The following is an 18,057-nucleotide window of genomic DNA, read 5'->3' as shown; positions in this document are numbered from 1 at the left end:
TTAAAAGGAAATTATTTTTGGCCATTAAACCCTGAATATTCACAAAAATAAAAGATGCATGATTTTCATGTTGAAGGACATCCAATTTTGAGCTTAACGTTTGATGCATACACTATTGACAAAACATCAATATACTTATTTATTTTCATCATGTCTTGTAAGTTGTATTGTTCTTCAAGTTGGAAAATATTCTGTAGACGTCTTCTTCAAAGACACCTTCGGATTTAGGCTAATCAGGCTATATAAATTTATATGCTTAGTTGCTTTTGATTCATTTCTGTACTGTTTTTTTTTATTCATTCTGTTATTCCATCAATCAATTTTATCCATGGGTCTTTTATACCACATTACAAAATTAGTTGTATTTTTTCAAGGGTAAACATACATCACACTTTTTAAATGACCGTCCTTCTCTAAAATTTATTAACATAGAATGCTTTATGCATTGAGCTGTCTTTGTGTGAAATAGTATGAAATTCAAAACCTAGCCGAGGGCTTGTCCTACCTTTTGCTTTTCCTTGTACATCGTTAGGTAGTCTGATTTTCAACTTAAATTAATTGTTTTATTTATCCAAGTTTGAATCTTGTAAAATAATTTACTACTTTTTAGTTTCTTTATACAACTGGAATATAGCTCAAATTTTCAGAGTATAATAATATAGTAATATGTTTTTTTAGTTGGCTCTCTTTGTCATACATAATTTGCCTTGTAAAGGAAGAAAATTAATTATATTTCAAAACTGCCGAAGAATCATTAAAACAAATTGATGAGCGATATTTTTCGCCTTCCTAGCACAAATATTATGATTATTTTGAATCGAAAATAAATAAATATATAATTAACTCCTTTGTTGAATCTGTCCTCATCGGAGACCAATTCCTTTTGCTGACCCAAGACTCTTGTCCAAAATTTTGTTTTAAAACAAAACAGAGAGAGTACACATGACTAATTAAAAAGTTTATACCATAAAGTTGTCTTAGATCAGAATCATACTGACAATCACACCATTGTTTTCTCTTTCAGAATAACAATCTCGTTTTTAAAAATTAATTACTTTTTGATCATTTTTTTTTTAATTTGAGATCTAAAATAAAATATTCAAATAAATCGAATCAATAACATCAACTTAAAATTGAAACTCAAAAGTTGGACAGTGGGGCACGTGCCGGTGTGCGACAGTGAATAAAGCGGAAAAAAAAAGTAGAATCTAGATCCCACGACCAAACCTTGCCCGTCGAAACCGGCAACTCAATCTAACGGCTAATAATACTCCTTAAGATCTAACTGTTGAATATTAAAATGTACGGTTCACGTTAAATCTAAGTACCTCCACAATCTCAAATAAAACCCGGTCCTTTCTCTATCTTTTTCTGTTCATCTCTCTCAAATTATACACTTCTCCCAAGAAAAAACCTGCTGTAACCTGCGCACTCACAAACTACTTATCCTGCGCCGCCTCCCCGGTCGCCTGAGAAATGAAGCCGGCGTTGGAGTTGAAAATATCAAGATATCGAAGGGGAGAGTGAAGTTTGCAAAAAATATATATATTAAAGATTCAACGGCTGAGATTTTAGGTACTCGAGAAATGGACGGTCAGAAAAGCCAGGCGAAGCTAACGAGGACACAGTCTTCACTTCTCCGGTCTTCTCCAACTATCCGGTCGTCAATTCACAGCTTTTCCTCCATTAACGAATTCGGAGTTTACCAAGAACCGGACATTGAAGAGCAGAAGCCACATAAATCCGGTTCGACCCCAATTTGTCGGGGTTCCTTTTTCTCCCCCTTCCGATCGGCTCCGACGAGGATGGCTCCGGTTCTGGTGGTTTTGGTGGTTTCTATGTACACCCTTTTCGTTTTCTTTAGCAGGGATAATATACCCACGTCGGAGAGTCTCCTGTTAGCTCTGATTTTTGTAGCGGTTTTGCTGTTCTTTGCTGGGAAAAAGAGGGAGTCAATTCACCAAAGGTACAATGTGTTCAGGAACTTGCTTGATGAGTATGGGAAGCGACTTGGGTTTCGCAGAAATCACTCGAAACCGGTCCAGTGGTTCATTGGGGAAACGAAATTGGGGCATAAAGAAGGAAAATCTGAGATAGAGAACCGGGTCGTGAGGGAAGGAGTTGAAGTTTACAGCAATGGGGATATCTATGAAGGTGAGTATCATAAAGGGAGGTGCAACGGTAGTGGAGTTTACAACTATTTTGTGAAGGGAAGATATGAAGGTGATTGGGTTGATGGGAAGTATGATGGGTATGGGATAGAGAGTTGGGCTAGAGGTAGCAAATACAGAGGGCAATATAGGCAAGGATTGAGACATGGCTATGGTGTTTACAAGTTCTATACAGGAGATACCTATGCCGGTCAATGGTGTAATGGTCAAAGCCATGGTGTTGGCTCACAATCTTGCTCTGATGGCAGCTGTTACATTGGTGAATTTAAATGCGCAGTCAAACATGGCCTTGGCTGTTACCATTTCAGGTAAAAATAACAACTTTCCAGTTGTCCCATGACTGGAATCTTGTTTTCTCTTGTCATATGGGTGTATATGGATGGTGCTAGCTTTAATTCTTGGATGTTTTTTTTTTGTTGCTTACTATTTTGGGACTGTTAATTGTTGTTTGTTAGTGATGGATCAAGAAACTAGTTTTGTAGGATGAATACACTCACTGTATTGTATTTTGTCCTTGATTGTTTTACTACTATAACTAATGTTGTTTGGCTAAACCAAACCTTTCCTAGAATGCAACATCCTGTTTCTTGAGGTGATGAATGTATGTTTTGCAGGAACGGTGATCGGTACGCAGGTGAATATTTTGGAGACAAGATTCATGGTTTTGGTGTGTATCATTTTGCCAACGGGCATTGCTATGAAGGGTCATGGCATGAAGGTCGCAAGCAAGGTTACGGAATGTATACATTTAGAAATGGTGACACAAGATGTGGAGAATGGGACTGTGGCAATTTGAAAATTCCATCACCCCCACTAACTGATGATGTCCTTGGAGCTGTTCAGGTAAAAATAATGTAGTTTTCTTGGCATTTATTTCTTCATTTATCTTCCTCTGTTGATTGCATATGCCATATACTGCTCACTCAATGTTTGAATTGTCAATATCTGCAAGGCTGCTAGGAAGGCAGCAGAGAATGCAATTAAACTAACGAGGGTAGATGAACAAGTGAAAAAAGCAGTCATAGCTGCAAACAGAGCTGCCACTGCTGCTAGAGTTGCTGCTATCAAAGCAGTACAAAACCAGATGGATGGAAATTTTCGTGACACTAGCTAACAATTTAAACAAAGTCTCTTTTTTTTTTCTTTTCTTATAAGAAGTAACAGTTTGGTAAATGTAAATTTACTATGCCAAGTATTTCCTAGGCCTAGGCCACCCCGGCAAGCAAATCAAATGCAGCCGGTGGTTGAGTGTAATTGCTTTCAACTTTTTTACTTAACCACAATTGTAACTTGTATATAATCAATGTCCTTCACCATATGTATATCATTAATTAATATGAGAATGAGGCCTTTTTTTAACGTTTCTTAATTTCATCCCTAACATTTTATGTGTCACTAGCAAGTGCCAAGTGGTATTTTAAGATCAGGAAGAAAATAGTCTTTTTCAAATCTCTTATATTTTCTATTATATCAAAATAAATTAAAAACTTATGAAAAAAGACAACTAAAATATTTGACAGTGTTTTCTTTTTGCTTTTATGAGGTCAATATCATTGTTTAAGAAAATATAAATTTTATAAGCTATTGAATTGTTATTATTATTTTTGTGCTTCCTATTATGAATTTTCAGTTTAAATCTCTTAAAAGAATACATTCTAATATTAGTATTTAGTCAAGTACTTTTAAAAATTTGACAAAAATTATGCAATATCACTATGTTTTGAAAATATCTAAGCTTTATGTGGGGCGGCAGGGAGGGTCGTGTTAAGGCATTATAGGTGTTGTTTAGTAGGTGAAAGTAAACATTATTGTGCTTGGACTGCAGTCTTAGTCTTGCTTCTTACGACATCATCATTTATACATATCACTCACAAGTTAAATAGTGGGTGAAGCTAAACCAAAATTAATAAATGAGATTTAGGAAACAAGTTTACCCTTCTAATATCAAAACACAAAATTAGCTCTATCAACGTTTTCATCTTAACATAAAAACTCTAGTATAATAGGGAGAGAAAATATATGTAATAGCCTGTTGGGATGGATTTATTTTAAGTAGTTTATAAGTTGAAAACAACTTATAACCTGTTTAAAATAAGTCCATTTAAAAAGACACAATTATTTATTGGACTTATTTTAATTACAAAATAACTCTAAGTTGGTCAGTCCAAAACTCAAAATAGATGAAAACAACTTATAAACAGCTTATAAGTCAATCCAAACGGGTTCTAAGTCATAATTTTAATCCCTTTCTAAACTGAGAAATTTAATTTGAAATTGCAGTACTACTTTTTTTTTTTTTGACAATTATGACTTAAGATTCAGATCTGATTATTGCTCATGCGAAAGCTGCTAAAAGATCGAACAACCTTTTGATATATATATGAAAGTAATTTTTTCATCGCAAATCAGTGGACAATTTGTGTTATAGAACGTGATACTGACTTTTGAGAGAGCAACTTTCACTTTGATAATTATCAAACGAGAGAGATCTGATGCAAAAATAGTCCTTTATGTGAGGAAACGCCAGACAGACTTTCCACTCATTTTTCATCGAATCAGTTCACTAGGAAAATGTACGGTGGAAAACAGATTCTCACTGAAATAGTGGAAGATTTCCTAATTTTTTAGTATAAAACTACTATTATTTTTTCTTTTCTCATCGATTCAATTAAAATATATGTGGAAATAGTCACTAAACATTTTCAGCAAAAAATTTAGTAGAAAATATTAATTTTTTAATAAGGTATTCGCTAATTACTTTCATGTATAAATGCAGTGTCTGGGAAAAAAATAATTCAATTTACACAGCGGCTTTGCTGAAAAACTAAAAATGTAAGGGAATATTTCATCAGGACCATAGTATCCTTAAGCCTTTTGCTAGAAGTAGACATCATTTTGTTGGAATAACTATTAACCATTCAGCTTGCAGGTAACATGTTCAACTTAAAAATTGTAACGACTTATTTAGTGGCATGAAATTAATGCAAATATTTTCCACGAAAAACTATCTCAAAAGTAAGTGAGTATTTTAATAATTTTGTTGGTGTTCAGTAAATAATTAAAAACATTATCTCTAAAACACATAATATATAAAATCTAAGCAAATGTTATCAAAGTTGGGGCGTAGCCAGCAGAAGTTATTAGGTTGGAGTTGTGGGAGAGGTGAGGAAAGGGAATGAGGTCCGACAGAACGTTGAGGGTAAAGGTGGGGAGGAGGCAATTAACTTATAATACCACTTTCGAAATTTAATTTCTCCAATGGTCTTTTGAAAACAACATTTCTACCTCTTAAAAATAGTGATAAAGCCTGTGCACATTCTATCTCCCTCAGATGTCATTTTGTGAAATTTCACTGGATATATTATTGTTCTTATGAAATTTAATTTCTATATTCCCACATGAAGATATCTATTTAATTATACATCAAAGACACATGAATAAGAGACACACATTCAATATAGAGTAAGATATATCTTCAATAGTATTGTATTGTATGTATAAATAAGTTGTCTGCTCTGACCGTTAGTAGATCAAGTAGTTTATTGGTGATCGAATCCCCATGACCATGTCACACATATGTTGGACATGGCAACGTGAGAAGACATGAAGTATCTTCTCACCATAAAATTTTGCTTGCTTCGTTACACAACATCCTACAATTAAAAAAGAAAAAGATTCCAATCTGTATTATCTTCTGTGTATTAAACTCAACTTATATTTTCTTTGCCCTAATACATTTGTTCGTTTAATTGGAGTATTCTTCACAATAAGATGAAGGGGCATGATATTTGTTTTGCCAAAGATATTACAACACAAATTTGTTAGACAGTTTTTTTTTTGATAAGCTTGTTTAGCCAAAATTTCATTTATTAGGTCAATTAATTAAATTATTTTGAATTATGTCAGAAGTGGCATATATAATTCAAATTATGTTAAATCCTTAATAACGTGAATTATAAAATGAAGTAAAATAGTAAGTATCGTGATACGGGCAATTAAAGGTAAATAATTGACAAAAATGAAAGAGGGAGAGATTCTAATTAATTCTGCTGGCTCAGATGGCCAAAATTATTGAAATGCATTGATGAACAATCGCGTTTACAGAGAACAACCATAAAATTATTGGTCATCGTATGAAAATTCAGATAGTTACAATTGTGGGGAAGTGAGGTTTTCTTATAAGGTAGTCTTTAATTGATGGGTACTGTGTTCAACAAGAATATAAGAAGAACAAAGAAAAATAGAAAATTTAAATGCAATTAATAAATATTCAAGAACACAAAATTCAGTGTGTTCTTAAAAAATTTAATTCTCTCACTGTATTCGAGGTTGTGGATTATTTTTTCCAAAATGGATATACCTGTTAAAGAAGTAGTGTCACCTCAAACTTCAATAACATCGGCGAACTCAAAAGTTCGCAAATAAATCATACAAAGACTCTGCTTTGTTTGTAAGAAAATGTATGTAGACAGAGAAGAAAATTCAATATAGAAAACTGAGAGGAAGCCTTTTTATTTATAGCCAACAATAAGTGGCGAACTCATCTGTTTAGAACATGTGTGATGTTTTTTGGGAAAACAATGTCTATTTGAAAGGAACATGTCCTTTTCGAAATATTTCAAATAATTCTATTCCGTGAATTAATTAGGTAATTTGGTTCCTCAAACTAATTAATTCATAATTCACAAATTAATTATGTAATAAATAATTCAGCGAACGAATTAATAAGACTGACATAAACTTTTGTCAAGAAAAAGAAAATGAGATTGACAAAAACTTCTGTCTAAAAAATTATCAATCACATCAATTACCGAAGCCGAAGCCGAGCGACGACGACGACGAGGGCGGGAGGGAGCGCCCTTTACTTAATCCTTTAAGAGCTAAAAAAAGTATTTTCTAATATAAGAAAAAAGTTTTTCCTTTCTTCTATCAATAAGGGAGAAATTGTCATGACCCAAAAATCGAGTGTGATGACACTTGTCCTTTCCCACTGGGCAAGTCAGCCTAAACCTAATAAATGCGGAAGGTAAAAGCAGAAGACAGTTTAAATAAATTAAAATAGATAAATCGGTAACTTAGTTAACTACAAAATTCCCCGCGGACTGCTTGTCACATGTACAAACCTTCTAGTTACAAGATACGAAATAAAAATACAAGTCTCAATCTTTATCTCTCGAATAGAACAAAGTAATAAGTAAAGAAGAATAGGAAAAATGGCCGACATCAACAGCTACCTCTCGAATCACCTCAGGAGCCTCGGATGAAAATAAGAAAAGCCGGATCACTGTCCGGGCTCAGAACCTACACAAGTGTAGTTAGCAATGAGTGAGTACCAACAACGCGGTACCCAGCAAGTAAACAACTAAACAAAGCTAGTAAAAATACATGTACTCCTACTATACCATCCAACCCCCAGACTACAACCTACATAGAAATTAGCCCAGTCTAACATTTCTAGCAGCACAATATTCATATACCTCAACAACAGTACAATTCAATTCGCAAGCAAATCAGCACAATCAATAGTACATATCAAGGGAATATCAGGGGTAAAACAGTCCACAATGGCCAAAGATGTATGATGCAATGAAATGTAATGCATTATAACATATCATGATGTATTTCTGCCCTAATGATACACATCTACTGATCATTTCAGACCGAAACTCATGGAGGTCTCACATAAATCATGTATTTGGCGGAAGAGACCTTGGTTATAACATCCGCCGAAAAAGACCTCACCCGCTGGAAAAGACCTCAGCCATAATATCCGCCGAAAAACACCTCGGCCACTGGAAAAGATCTCGGCAAATCACCTCGACCGTTAGAAACCTTGGTCTCAATATCTAGTAACTCACTCATATCACTTCTTCAGCCATCACAGATAAGTTTATGCACAAGTAATGAGTGAAAAAAAGAATGGATATTCACATATAATGTCATATAGTCCACAATCACCCAATTAATCAATATCATATCAAAAATATATCAATAGATCCAAATATACAATCCCAATCAGAACACGAGTCTAACGATAGCTAAATTAACATTTTTGAAAATCGGGTCAAAACTAACCTGAAATACTTGAAACATCCGATTTTGAAAACGAAAAGAAAATATGAAAACTTTTACATGAAAATGATTCTTGAAGTATTTAGAAACTAATGTTGAAAACCAATTTGGATTTGGAGTTGAAATCAGCCCTCAAACACCAATTTTACTAAAATCCATATTTTTGAGAAAACCCTCAATATCCTGATCCGAAGCCCCAACTCAAATATAAAATATTTCTTGAACAATATCTTATCCATGTTTAGGAAAGTTCAAATGTGAAATTACATTAAAAATAGAGTTAAAATCGACCTTGAAATCCCCAAATTATCAAACTTTAACTTTACAGAGAAAAGCCAAATTATACGCAGTTAATATGATGAAAATAATTGATGAATCAACAAGTTTATGCAAAATCCACTTTAACCATAACATAAGGATCCTAGATATACCTTTTGCATCACAAACAGAGTCCAAATGGATAAAACCTCAATTTTCCCAAAAAACATTTACGGATAGGGATAGAAAATTAGATGAAGAAATTATGAGAAAATATCGAATTGAGGATTGAATACTAATCCCCATATTATATCGAGAAAAAATTTACAAGAATCATTCCATTTTGAGCTCTAAAACTCCCGATATGCTCAAAATATCAAATAAACACAGTCTAAAATTGATATAGCTGTAACACCCCTTAAAATGTTGTATGTGGTGTTTCAATTCTCGATGAAGAATTAACTGCTTCTGTATTTTAGGCGTAACTTTTCATAGGCTGGTCCAAATTGGGTGATTAAAATTTCTGAATAACTCCAACATCATTACGTACAACTTTCTTGGACCATATGTTAAGATTCGGAGGCTAAGTAGGTCAAGTAAATTAATATTTGCAAGACATGATGCTCTGATGAAATTGAGTATTTGTAGAAGAAACATCATATCTCACTATAGGTTGCTCCAAATTAGTTAATTCTTGAACGATATGAAAGTAGACTTCTAGAGATACAATTCATATAAAGAAACCAAATCCTAATGGGGAATTATCTTGTTCAAATGCAGCTCCGAAAAAGGATAATCTGTTAAACGAAGGTTCATCTCACCAATCATGGAAAGATCTAGATCCATTTGATATCACCTATGACATCAATAGGCCTCCATTTGACATCACCCATGACATCACAATTCTCCATTAAAATTTCAAGATCATCCTTTGCAATTATTTTTATTTATTGTTAGGTACATCCTCCACACCTATAAATACCCACCTTATTTTCTCATTTTATTTATCAAGCTTTCTCAAGCAACTCTTCTCTCTATACACTTCTTTACTCATTCTTAAATATAGTTTTAGTTTTTAGTAGTGTGGAAATACTATTCCGCTAATTCTTATACTCCGAATAGTACACAAAAAGCTCCGAGGAAGATAAAAGGCTAGGGGTTCAAGAATGTTCATTGAGTTCTTCAATTTGGAGTAAAAGTTTGGATTTCAGATATATAAAGCTATTCATAGCATTAGATTGAGTTCTTTCATGCGTCCAATATTTAAATTCATCGTAATTAAGTTATAGTTTAGTTTTACCTTAATTCTTGAATTCTAAATGAGTTAATTTTTCTTCTATTGAGCTAGACATATTTATGCGTTGAGATTACTATTATTTTTATCTCTCATACTATTAGAATTATTATTCGTGGCTACTTTTCCATGAACCCTAATTGATTTGATGTTCATGCGTGTTTTGAGTAAAGATATTGGCTTTTAATATGCATTAATAAAAAGAGTGATTTTGTTATACCCCGTACTTTTGTACCTTGGAAGGTTCTCAAGCTTCTTGAAAGGCTCTTAAGTTTCTTGAAAGGTTCGTAGGCTTCTTAGAAGTTACAGTGTGAGCCGTATAATCTATAACGCTACCAAACATCTCTAAGGAAGGGAGAATGTGACACCCCATAATAGAGAAGATTGAAAATAGGGTTGTAAGAATTCAGAAGAAGTTGGAGACCAAATAATGAGTCGTAGGACTCGACTTACTTACTTAAGCTACCAACTTGGAAGTCTTACATACTTAAGCTACTTGAGTACATTCGAAGCTTACGTAGCAAGGATTACATAGGTTCGTAAAGCAAGACGAGATTACGAACCCATGAGGAGAAAAAAAGGGAGACACGTGGCAGCAAGAGGGAGAGCCATGTGGTAGCAGATGAAGCAAGGGGGTGGTTCCCACTTGCCACATGGCAGACCAAGGGTGGAGGAGGGGGTGCATTGTCCCTATTAGGACTTGACATGTGTCACCACTTAGGGGTTGACATGTGTCATCCCCTAAGGTGGCCTATATATATATATATATGTTTTATGACTTTTAGCTTCATCCTTATCCCATAAGTTCCATACTTCTCTAGAAAATTCAAGAGAAAGAAGGAAGAGAAGAAACCCTAGAGAAAGTAGTGGCGGCCAAGGGGAGAAAAAGGTAAGTTTTCTGATTTTATTCTATGAATTAAGTATTTAAGGTATACCATGATGGTATGAAGGTGTTAGTAGTGTAAAGTTATGGTTTGGATCAGCATCAAAAGGTTAACAAACAACCACGAAGTTTCAGCCGCACTAAAAGAGCTTTCGAGGCTAGTTTTGGTGAGTTTCGGGCAAGGTAAGGTTTTCCCTTTCAAATTGAAGTTTATGATGTTGTTTATGTAGTATATTAGATATCTTAAATAAGGTTAGAAGTGGAAAAATTGCATAAGGATGCTTGACGTTAGAAACAAACTAAATTAAAGTCGTTATAGTTAAATCGAAGTCGAGTAGTGTGTTGTGATTGTGGTGCTGTGGTTGCAGCTGGGTTGGTTGTGTGTTTCAGGGCTGGAAAGTGTTCTAAATAGGGTGTGGGTGCTTTTGGTTGCAAACATACGATCCTCCATTTTGTATGGTTAAAGGTTTTATGAAATAAAGATTAAAAACTTTATTTTGGTATCGTAATTTTGGGCGAGTTGTGTAGAATTTTTACTTCATCGTATTGGAGTGATTTGGTTGTATATATCTGCTAGTTGTTTTGAGAAATATGGATGCTAAGATTAGAATTGGGATAGGACAAGTTATAGGGGAGATGCTGCCCGATTTTCACCAACTTTGGAACTAGTAGTAAACTAGTCGAGGGAAATGGATAAGAAAATGATTCCTATGGATACTTGATTGTGGATTTGGAAGTTAGACAGTGAAAGGTTATTAATCTTAATATTGCTTCCATGTTAAGTAGGTTCAGAAGACGATGAGGCGAACGTGGTGAAGGTTAACCCACAAGAGGTATGTGAAGCTACCTTCTTTCTCTTGGCATGTTTTTGGCATAAGTATGTAAAGCTATCCTTCTTCTCTCTTGATATATCTTTGACATCAGTTATGATGTTATGATGAAATGTTTATGGTACCAAGTTCCTTGATGGGCCAAGTAGGATATATGTTACTATCTAAGGATTGGGCCGTACGTTCCACGGCACATATGTGTATGACGACTATATGAGGGGAAGAGAGTATGTAAAGCTTATCCCTTCTTTTCTCTTCGCATGTCTTAGTCATAAGTGGTTGGTATATGTACTGTGGGGGATAATTCCATTCATAGAACTTTGAGTATGGTTCGTAAATCTTATTCACTTCTTGATGTTAGAACTCCTGCGATAGTTGAGTTATTGTCTTGTAAGTCTTCTACATGACGAAAGGTAGTACACGTGAAGCTTATCCCTTCCTTCTCTTGAAATGGCTTAATGTAAGTGAAGCGGTATACAATATGAGTTAGAGGTAATTCCATTTATAGGTTCCGGGTGTAACTCATGGCTTGTACTCACTTCTGAATATTAAAGGTCCTAAAGTAGTTGAACTACTACCCTCGAGCCTTTCATATGTTGGGTAGTAACTGGATACGCAAGATTGTATTTCTAAGGGTTCTAGGGCAATGAATGTCTTTGATTGCGTAAGATGTGTATCATTATCTTGATACACGTCTATGACGCTTGAGGCTCCACTTAATATGATCCCTAGTGACCCTCAGAGGGTACTCAAGACAATTACTACTCGGATCTTCAAGTAACGGTTCACTTGGCTATTTCATGGAGTCTCAGATAAGGATTTAGCTTGCATATGGTTACTCACTACTCTGCTCATGCATATGGTTAATATATCTTCCACCGAGTCCCTCACAACGGGACGGGTACGACCGAGTTCCATAAAGGGCCAGATACGATATAAGATGATGGGTATGATATAAGATGATATAAGTATTCACCGAATCCCATAAAAGGCTGGGTATGAATGAGTCCCATAAAGGGCCGGGTATAATCGAGTCTCATAAAGGGCCGGGTATGACCGAGTCCTATAAAGGGCCGAATATGATATATATATATATGATGGTAAAATGACATGATTATTGACCGGGTCCCATAAAGGTTCGGATACAGTATATATACGCATATGATGACATAATAATATATTTGTAACACCGAGTTCCACAACGGGCTGGGTACAGAATATGACACTAAGATACATAACGTCGTTTTACAAGATGCAGGTACAGTGATTTATTAATTGTTATACTTGTTCCCTGCATCCCTATGCCAACTGTAATTTCCTTCTAATATCTATGCTTATATACTCAGTACATATGTCCTACTGACTCCCCTTTCTCAGGGGGCTGCGTTCATGCCTACAGGTACAGATACACACTTTGGGGATCCGCTAGCGTAGGAGTTCTACTCAGCAGTTCAGAAGTGCTCCATTGTGCCAGAGCCTAGTTTTGGTACTAACCCTCGATGTATATATTTATTTGTTCATGAGTACGGCGGGGGCCCTATCCCACCTTATGTTACTGTTCTTACTCTTAGAGGTCTGTGGACATGTATGTGGGTTGTATCTGTGTGTGTGTACAGTGGTGTCTATAAGACTTATGTTTTGGGACGTTCTCTTTTGTCATGGCAGCCTCGTCGGCTTATATGGTATCGTGCCTGTTAATTCCTTATGACGCAAATAGGAGATAGGGTTACTCATAGTTAGTAGGGGTATATGTGAGCGTCCAGTCCGAGCACCTATCACGGCCTACGAGGTTAGGTCGTGATAGATTTGAATTAATATTATATATGTATTTTATTGAGTTTTGAAAGATCAAAAGCATTGAGTTTAAATGAATTTGATTCTTTGAGTTAAATGATGTTTTTAGTAAGATGTTTTGAATTATAATGATTTGATGAAGAGGTAATGATGATGATACATTGAGATGAGTTTGATGTTTTAAATTTAAGTCCAATGAGACTAGATGATGAGGTTAATATGAGCACATATTTTGGGAGTAGTATTGAACATCGAGTTAGGTAAGAGTTTAACTGACTCAAACCCTATAACTACGTAGCCAGCGTAGGATGGAGGCTATGCCTCTTAATTTCCAAAAAAGGACTTTGATGATTGGATCCAAGATGGTGATATCCTTTACCTTGCCAAAGTATTGGATGGATGTGGTAACGACATCGTTTCTTTATATCATCACTAGCTCATAAGTGATGGTTGTCAGTTATAGAAACTCCCAACTGAGTAAGCATTGCTTATTATTATTTTTAAACTTGCATTACATATTGATGTTGAGATGATGTTGAGTTCTGGACTGAGTCTTTTGATAGTCTTAGCAGGTTATCCATGGGGAGTACGACCCATGTGGAAGAGGAAAAGAAGGAGTTGGCAAAGAAAGTTCATCGACTTGCCATTTGGGAGTTCAACTTATTGACTCTAGTGAAGGTGGTACAATAATCCGGAATGGATAAAAATAATCTCTAGTTGTAGAGGTGAAAGGAAAGCAAGATCAGGATCCCATTCTCCTTCAACTGAAAAATGAGGTTCACAAGCAGAAGGTAATGGCTTTTGCCAAATGGAGAGATGGAGTGTTGATATCTCAAGGGAGATTATGTGTCTAAGTATTTATAGATTTTGAGAGAGAATTATGGCAGAAGCACATAATTCCAGGTTCGACAAAGATGTACCATGACTTGAGAGAAGTATACTGGTGGGGTGAAATGAAGAGAGATATAGCAGAGTTTGTATCCAAGTGTCCGAACTGCCAACAAGTTAAAGTTGAGCACCAAAGACCTTGTAGAGTGGCTCAAAATATAGAGATCTTGGAATTGAAGTGGGAGATGATCAACATGGACTTCATTACCGGTTTATTGTGAACCCGCAAAAAACATGAATCTATTTGGGTGATTCTGGAAAAGATGACCAAATTGCCCCATTTTTTACCAGTTAAGACTACAGACACCGTAAAGGATTATGCCAGACTGTATCTTAGAGAGATTGTTAGAATGCATGGAGTTCCTTTGTCTATCATCTCAGATAAGGGAGCTCAATTCACTGCTCAATTTTGGAAGTCATTTCAAAAGGGTTTGGGTTCAAGAGTAAACCTTAGTACTGCTTTTCATCTGCAGACATATTTAACATTTTGATTGTTTGTTTTCAAATTTAGGCAATAAATTTAAATTGTTCATTTTGGCCAAGAATTTATAATTGACATGTCCTAAACGTGAATGCATAAACTATTTGACTCAAGTAAGAAGAAGATTGAATTTATTATTTTTAGCAACCATTAAATTCTGTTTGAAAAGGCTCTTCGCGAGGTAGTCTTTTCCTACATACATCTCATTCGTACTAACTATTACTTTGTCAAAAATAAGAACACACTTAATCCATTCTTGATTAAGAGACCAGCAGAAATCAAATTCTTTCTCATTTCAGGAACATGAAAAATGTTGTTTAGAGTCACTACCTTGCTAGAGGTCATCTTTAGAAATACTTTTGTATTCCCTTCAATTTTTGTTGTTGTAAAATTTCTCATGTAAATAGTCTAATCGGGTTTAGTAGGGGCATATGTTGCAAAGGATCTTCTAACAACACAAACATGTGAGGTGGCTCTAAAATCAAGCCACCACCACTCCTTGGGACTTCCTACTAAGTTGCATGCAGTCAACATAGCACATAAGTTCATCACTTCCTTGTTCCTTTCAATCATGTTTGCCTTTTCTTTTTCTTCTCTTTCTTTGAAGAGTGACAATCCACGTCTTTGTATCCAACTTTTCACAATTATGACAATTGCCTTAGAACTTCTTTTGATGCAGGTAGCCTTTTGGTCCAGAAAACTTCTTTCTCTTTTTGATGTTTGGTGGGTCTTCAACAATATTCGCCTATGCTGTTATTGAGCTTACTTAAGACCTTTTTCTCTTCAATTTTGTTATATTCTTCTATTCTCAATCTTATGATGAGATCTTTGACAATCATCTCCTTGAATTTATGTTTCAAGTAGTTTTTGAAGACCTTTCACGGAGGGGGTAACTTTTCATTTATAGCAACAACTGAAATGCATCATTCACAACCAACCCTACATAAAAGGTTATGTGAGTTTTAAGCATAAAATTAATATTTTCAATACTGATATTATATAAAATCATACCTTTGACAAGGAGATAATGGATTATGACCTGCAACTCCAGAACTTGGATAATAACAACTTTACTATCTACCGTCTTATACTTCAAGAACTTTTTCATAATGAAATTCTTCATTCCAGTATCCTCTATTTTGTACTTCTTTTCCCAGGCTTCTTAGAGTTCCTTCGAGTTCTTCATGTTACTATACACATTGTACAAATCATCTTGTAGGCCGTTCAAAATGTAGTTTTTACATAAGAAAACTAAGTGCCTCCAAGCTTTTGTCAATTAGAAGCGTTCATCATCTGGAGTTTCTTCGGACAAGACAAGAATATTGTCACTGATGAGCTTTTGCAGACTTAAAGTAGTCAAGTTGAAGAACATATTTTTCTGCCATTTAATGAAATTAACGCCAGAAAATTTTCAGATTTTTCAGTCAGTGCAAAGTAAGGGAAAGATTTAGAGGTGTACTAGATGTTATTGAATCATTCACCATTTCAACATTGACTTAATTTAGATTAGTCATTTTTTTGTACAAATAGACAAATAATTTAGTATATAGAGTACTAACAATAAAGACTGAATTTTTATATAGGTTGTTTCTAGTTAACGATGAAGTTTTTATATTTTTCAAATCGTCAACCGAATGAATTTCAAATCCTAATGAAGTTTTTATGACGTCAATTCAGTATTAAATTAAGACGAAGTAGAAAATCAAAAAGTTTTAATATTCAGAAAAATAGATGAACACAGAAAATAACAAAAAATATTTTTTTAAGCTTGATGGCTACTATGTTCAGCAAGAATATATGAAGAACAAAGAAATTGGAAAGTTTAAACTCAATAAACATATATCTAAGACCATAAAATTCACTGTATATACTTAAGAAATTTAATTCTCTCACTGTATCCGAGGTTGTGAATTATTTTCTCTCAGGATAAAACATATATACCTGTTGAAGAAGTAGCGGCACCTTAAACTTCAATAACTTCAGCAAACTCAAAAGTTAGCAACGAAATCACACAAAGACTCTACTTTCCTTTTTGTAAATTTATTAGGCAATTTGGTTCTCGAAACTAATTAATGCGTAATTCTTAAATTCATTAATAAATAAATACTTCGACAAACGAATTAATCAGATTGGCAATTTTTTTAAGAAATAGAAAATGAATTAATGAAATTGAGAAAAACTTTTTTCAAGAAAAAAGAAATGCATTAATGAGATTGACAAAAAAATTTGTCTCAAAAATTATCAATCAAATCACATCGTTTATCGAAGTCGAAGCCGAGCGACGGCGGCGGAGAGTACCTTTTACTCAACCATTTAAGAGCTAAATATAGTATTTTCTAATTTAAGGACAAAACTTTTTTTTTTCTACCAATGCGGGGGAAATAAATTTTTATATTCCCTCCACTTGGTTCCCCATATTTTCCAATTCTCATTTTCTAATCACACCTTTCTAAAATCCAACATTAATAAGTACCTTTTGTAATCTCTGTTGTTTCAACCGTTATAGTATATGCTTTTATGAGTTCACAGAACCTCTAAGTGTCCTTAAGAAATTTAATCTCCTCAATGAACCTGAGGTTATGAATTATTTTCTCCCAAAATAAAACAGATAAACTATTACAGAAATAATGGTACCTCAAACTTCTGTAATTTTGACGAACTCAAACTTCAGCAACGAGATCACACACAGATTCGATCAATTTTGTTTCTAAGAAATGTATGCTAAAGAAGGGAAAATTTTATATTGAAAAATGAGAGGCAAATTCTTTCTTTATAGACAACAAAGAATAGTGTGAAGGGTTGTGATTTTTCCAAAGGACTGTGACCTTTTCGATAAGGCACGATAATCACATGTTCAGTCTACCCTTTGTTGTCTATAAATAGAGGATTTTCCTTTCATTTTCAATATAAAATTTTTCCCTTCTCTTGCAAATATTTCGTCCTTATCGCCTCTTTAAAATGATTGTGTGAGAATTGTCTTTATCACACCATAATAACTTCTTGAATCATCATTTATAATTTTCATTATTTATTCATAAGTCTCAAACTTCTTTCACAAAAGCTTTTTTTAAAAATCATTAAACTTCATGGTCATAATTCATTGAAATCACCATTGAAACTAGATTTATGCATGGGCATTTGTAAAAATACTTGAATTCATACAATTAATATAAAATCATGATTGTAATAATCATTGAAGATAAGTAAAAATATAATTGAAACTGCCCAATGCAATATCATTAATCTAGGGTTAAATAACAATTTAAATTGATGAAATTTTTGAGGAAAACCTTGGGACTTCATGGGTGAACGGAATCCATGAATGAAATCTCACATTCCTTGTGAATTCAACTCTGAAATTGGAGAGGAGAGTTATGTTTTGCGAA

At 34.3% G+C, this 18,057-nt stretch overlaps 1 protein-coding gene across 1 annotated transcript; it reads left to right on the top strand.

The window, feature by feature from the left end:
- The first annotated feature begins 1,337 nt into the window (after positions 1 to 1,337).
- LOC129904267 (uncharacterized) lies at positions 1,338 to 3,530 on the top strand. Its single transcript, XM_055979808.1, has 3 exons — positions 1,338 to 2,479; positions 2,786 to 3,014; positions 3,124 to 3,530. The coding sequence occupies exons 1-3, from the start codon at positions 1,587 to 1,589 to the stop codon at positions 3,283 to 3,285; spliced, it is 1,284 nt and encodes a 427-aa protein (XP_055835783.1). The 5' UTR covers positions 1,338 to 1,586; the 3' UTR covers positions 3,286 to 3,530.
- Positions 3,531 to 18,057: the final 14,527 nt, after the last annotated feature.

Source organism: Solanum dulcamara, chromosome 9, assembly GCF_947179165.1.
Source record: "Solanum dulcamara chromosome 9, daSolDulc1.2, whole genome shotgun sequence".
In the NCBI taxonomy this organism is placed as follows: domain Eukaryota; kingdom Viridiplantae; phylum Streptophyta; class Magnoliopsida; order Solanales; family Solanaceae; genus Solanum; species Solanum dulcamara.
This window is presented reverse-complemented; position numbering and strand designations above follow the sequence as displayed.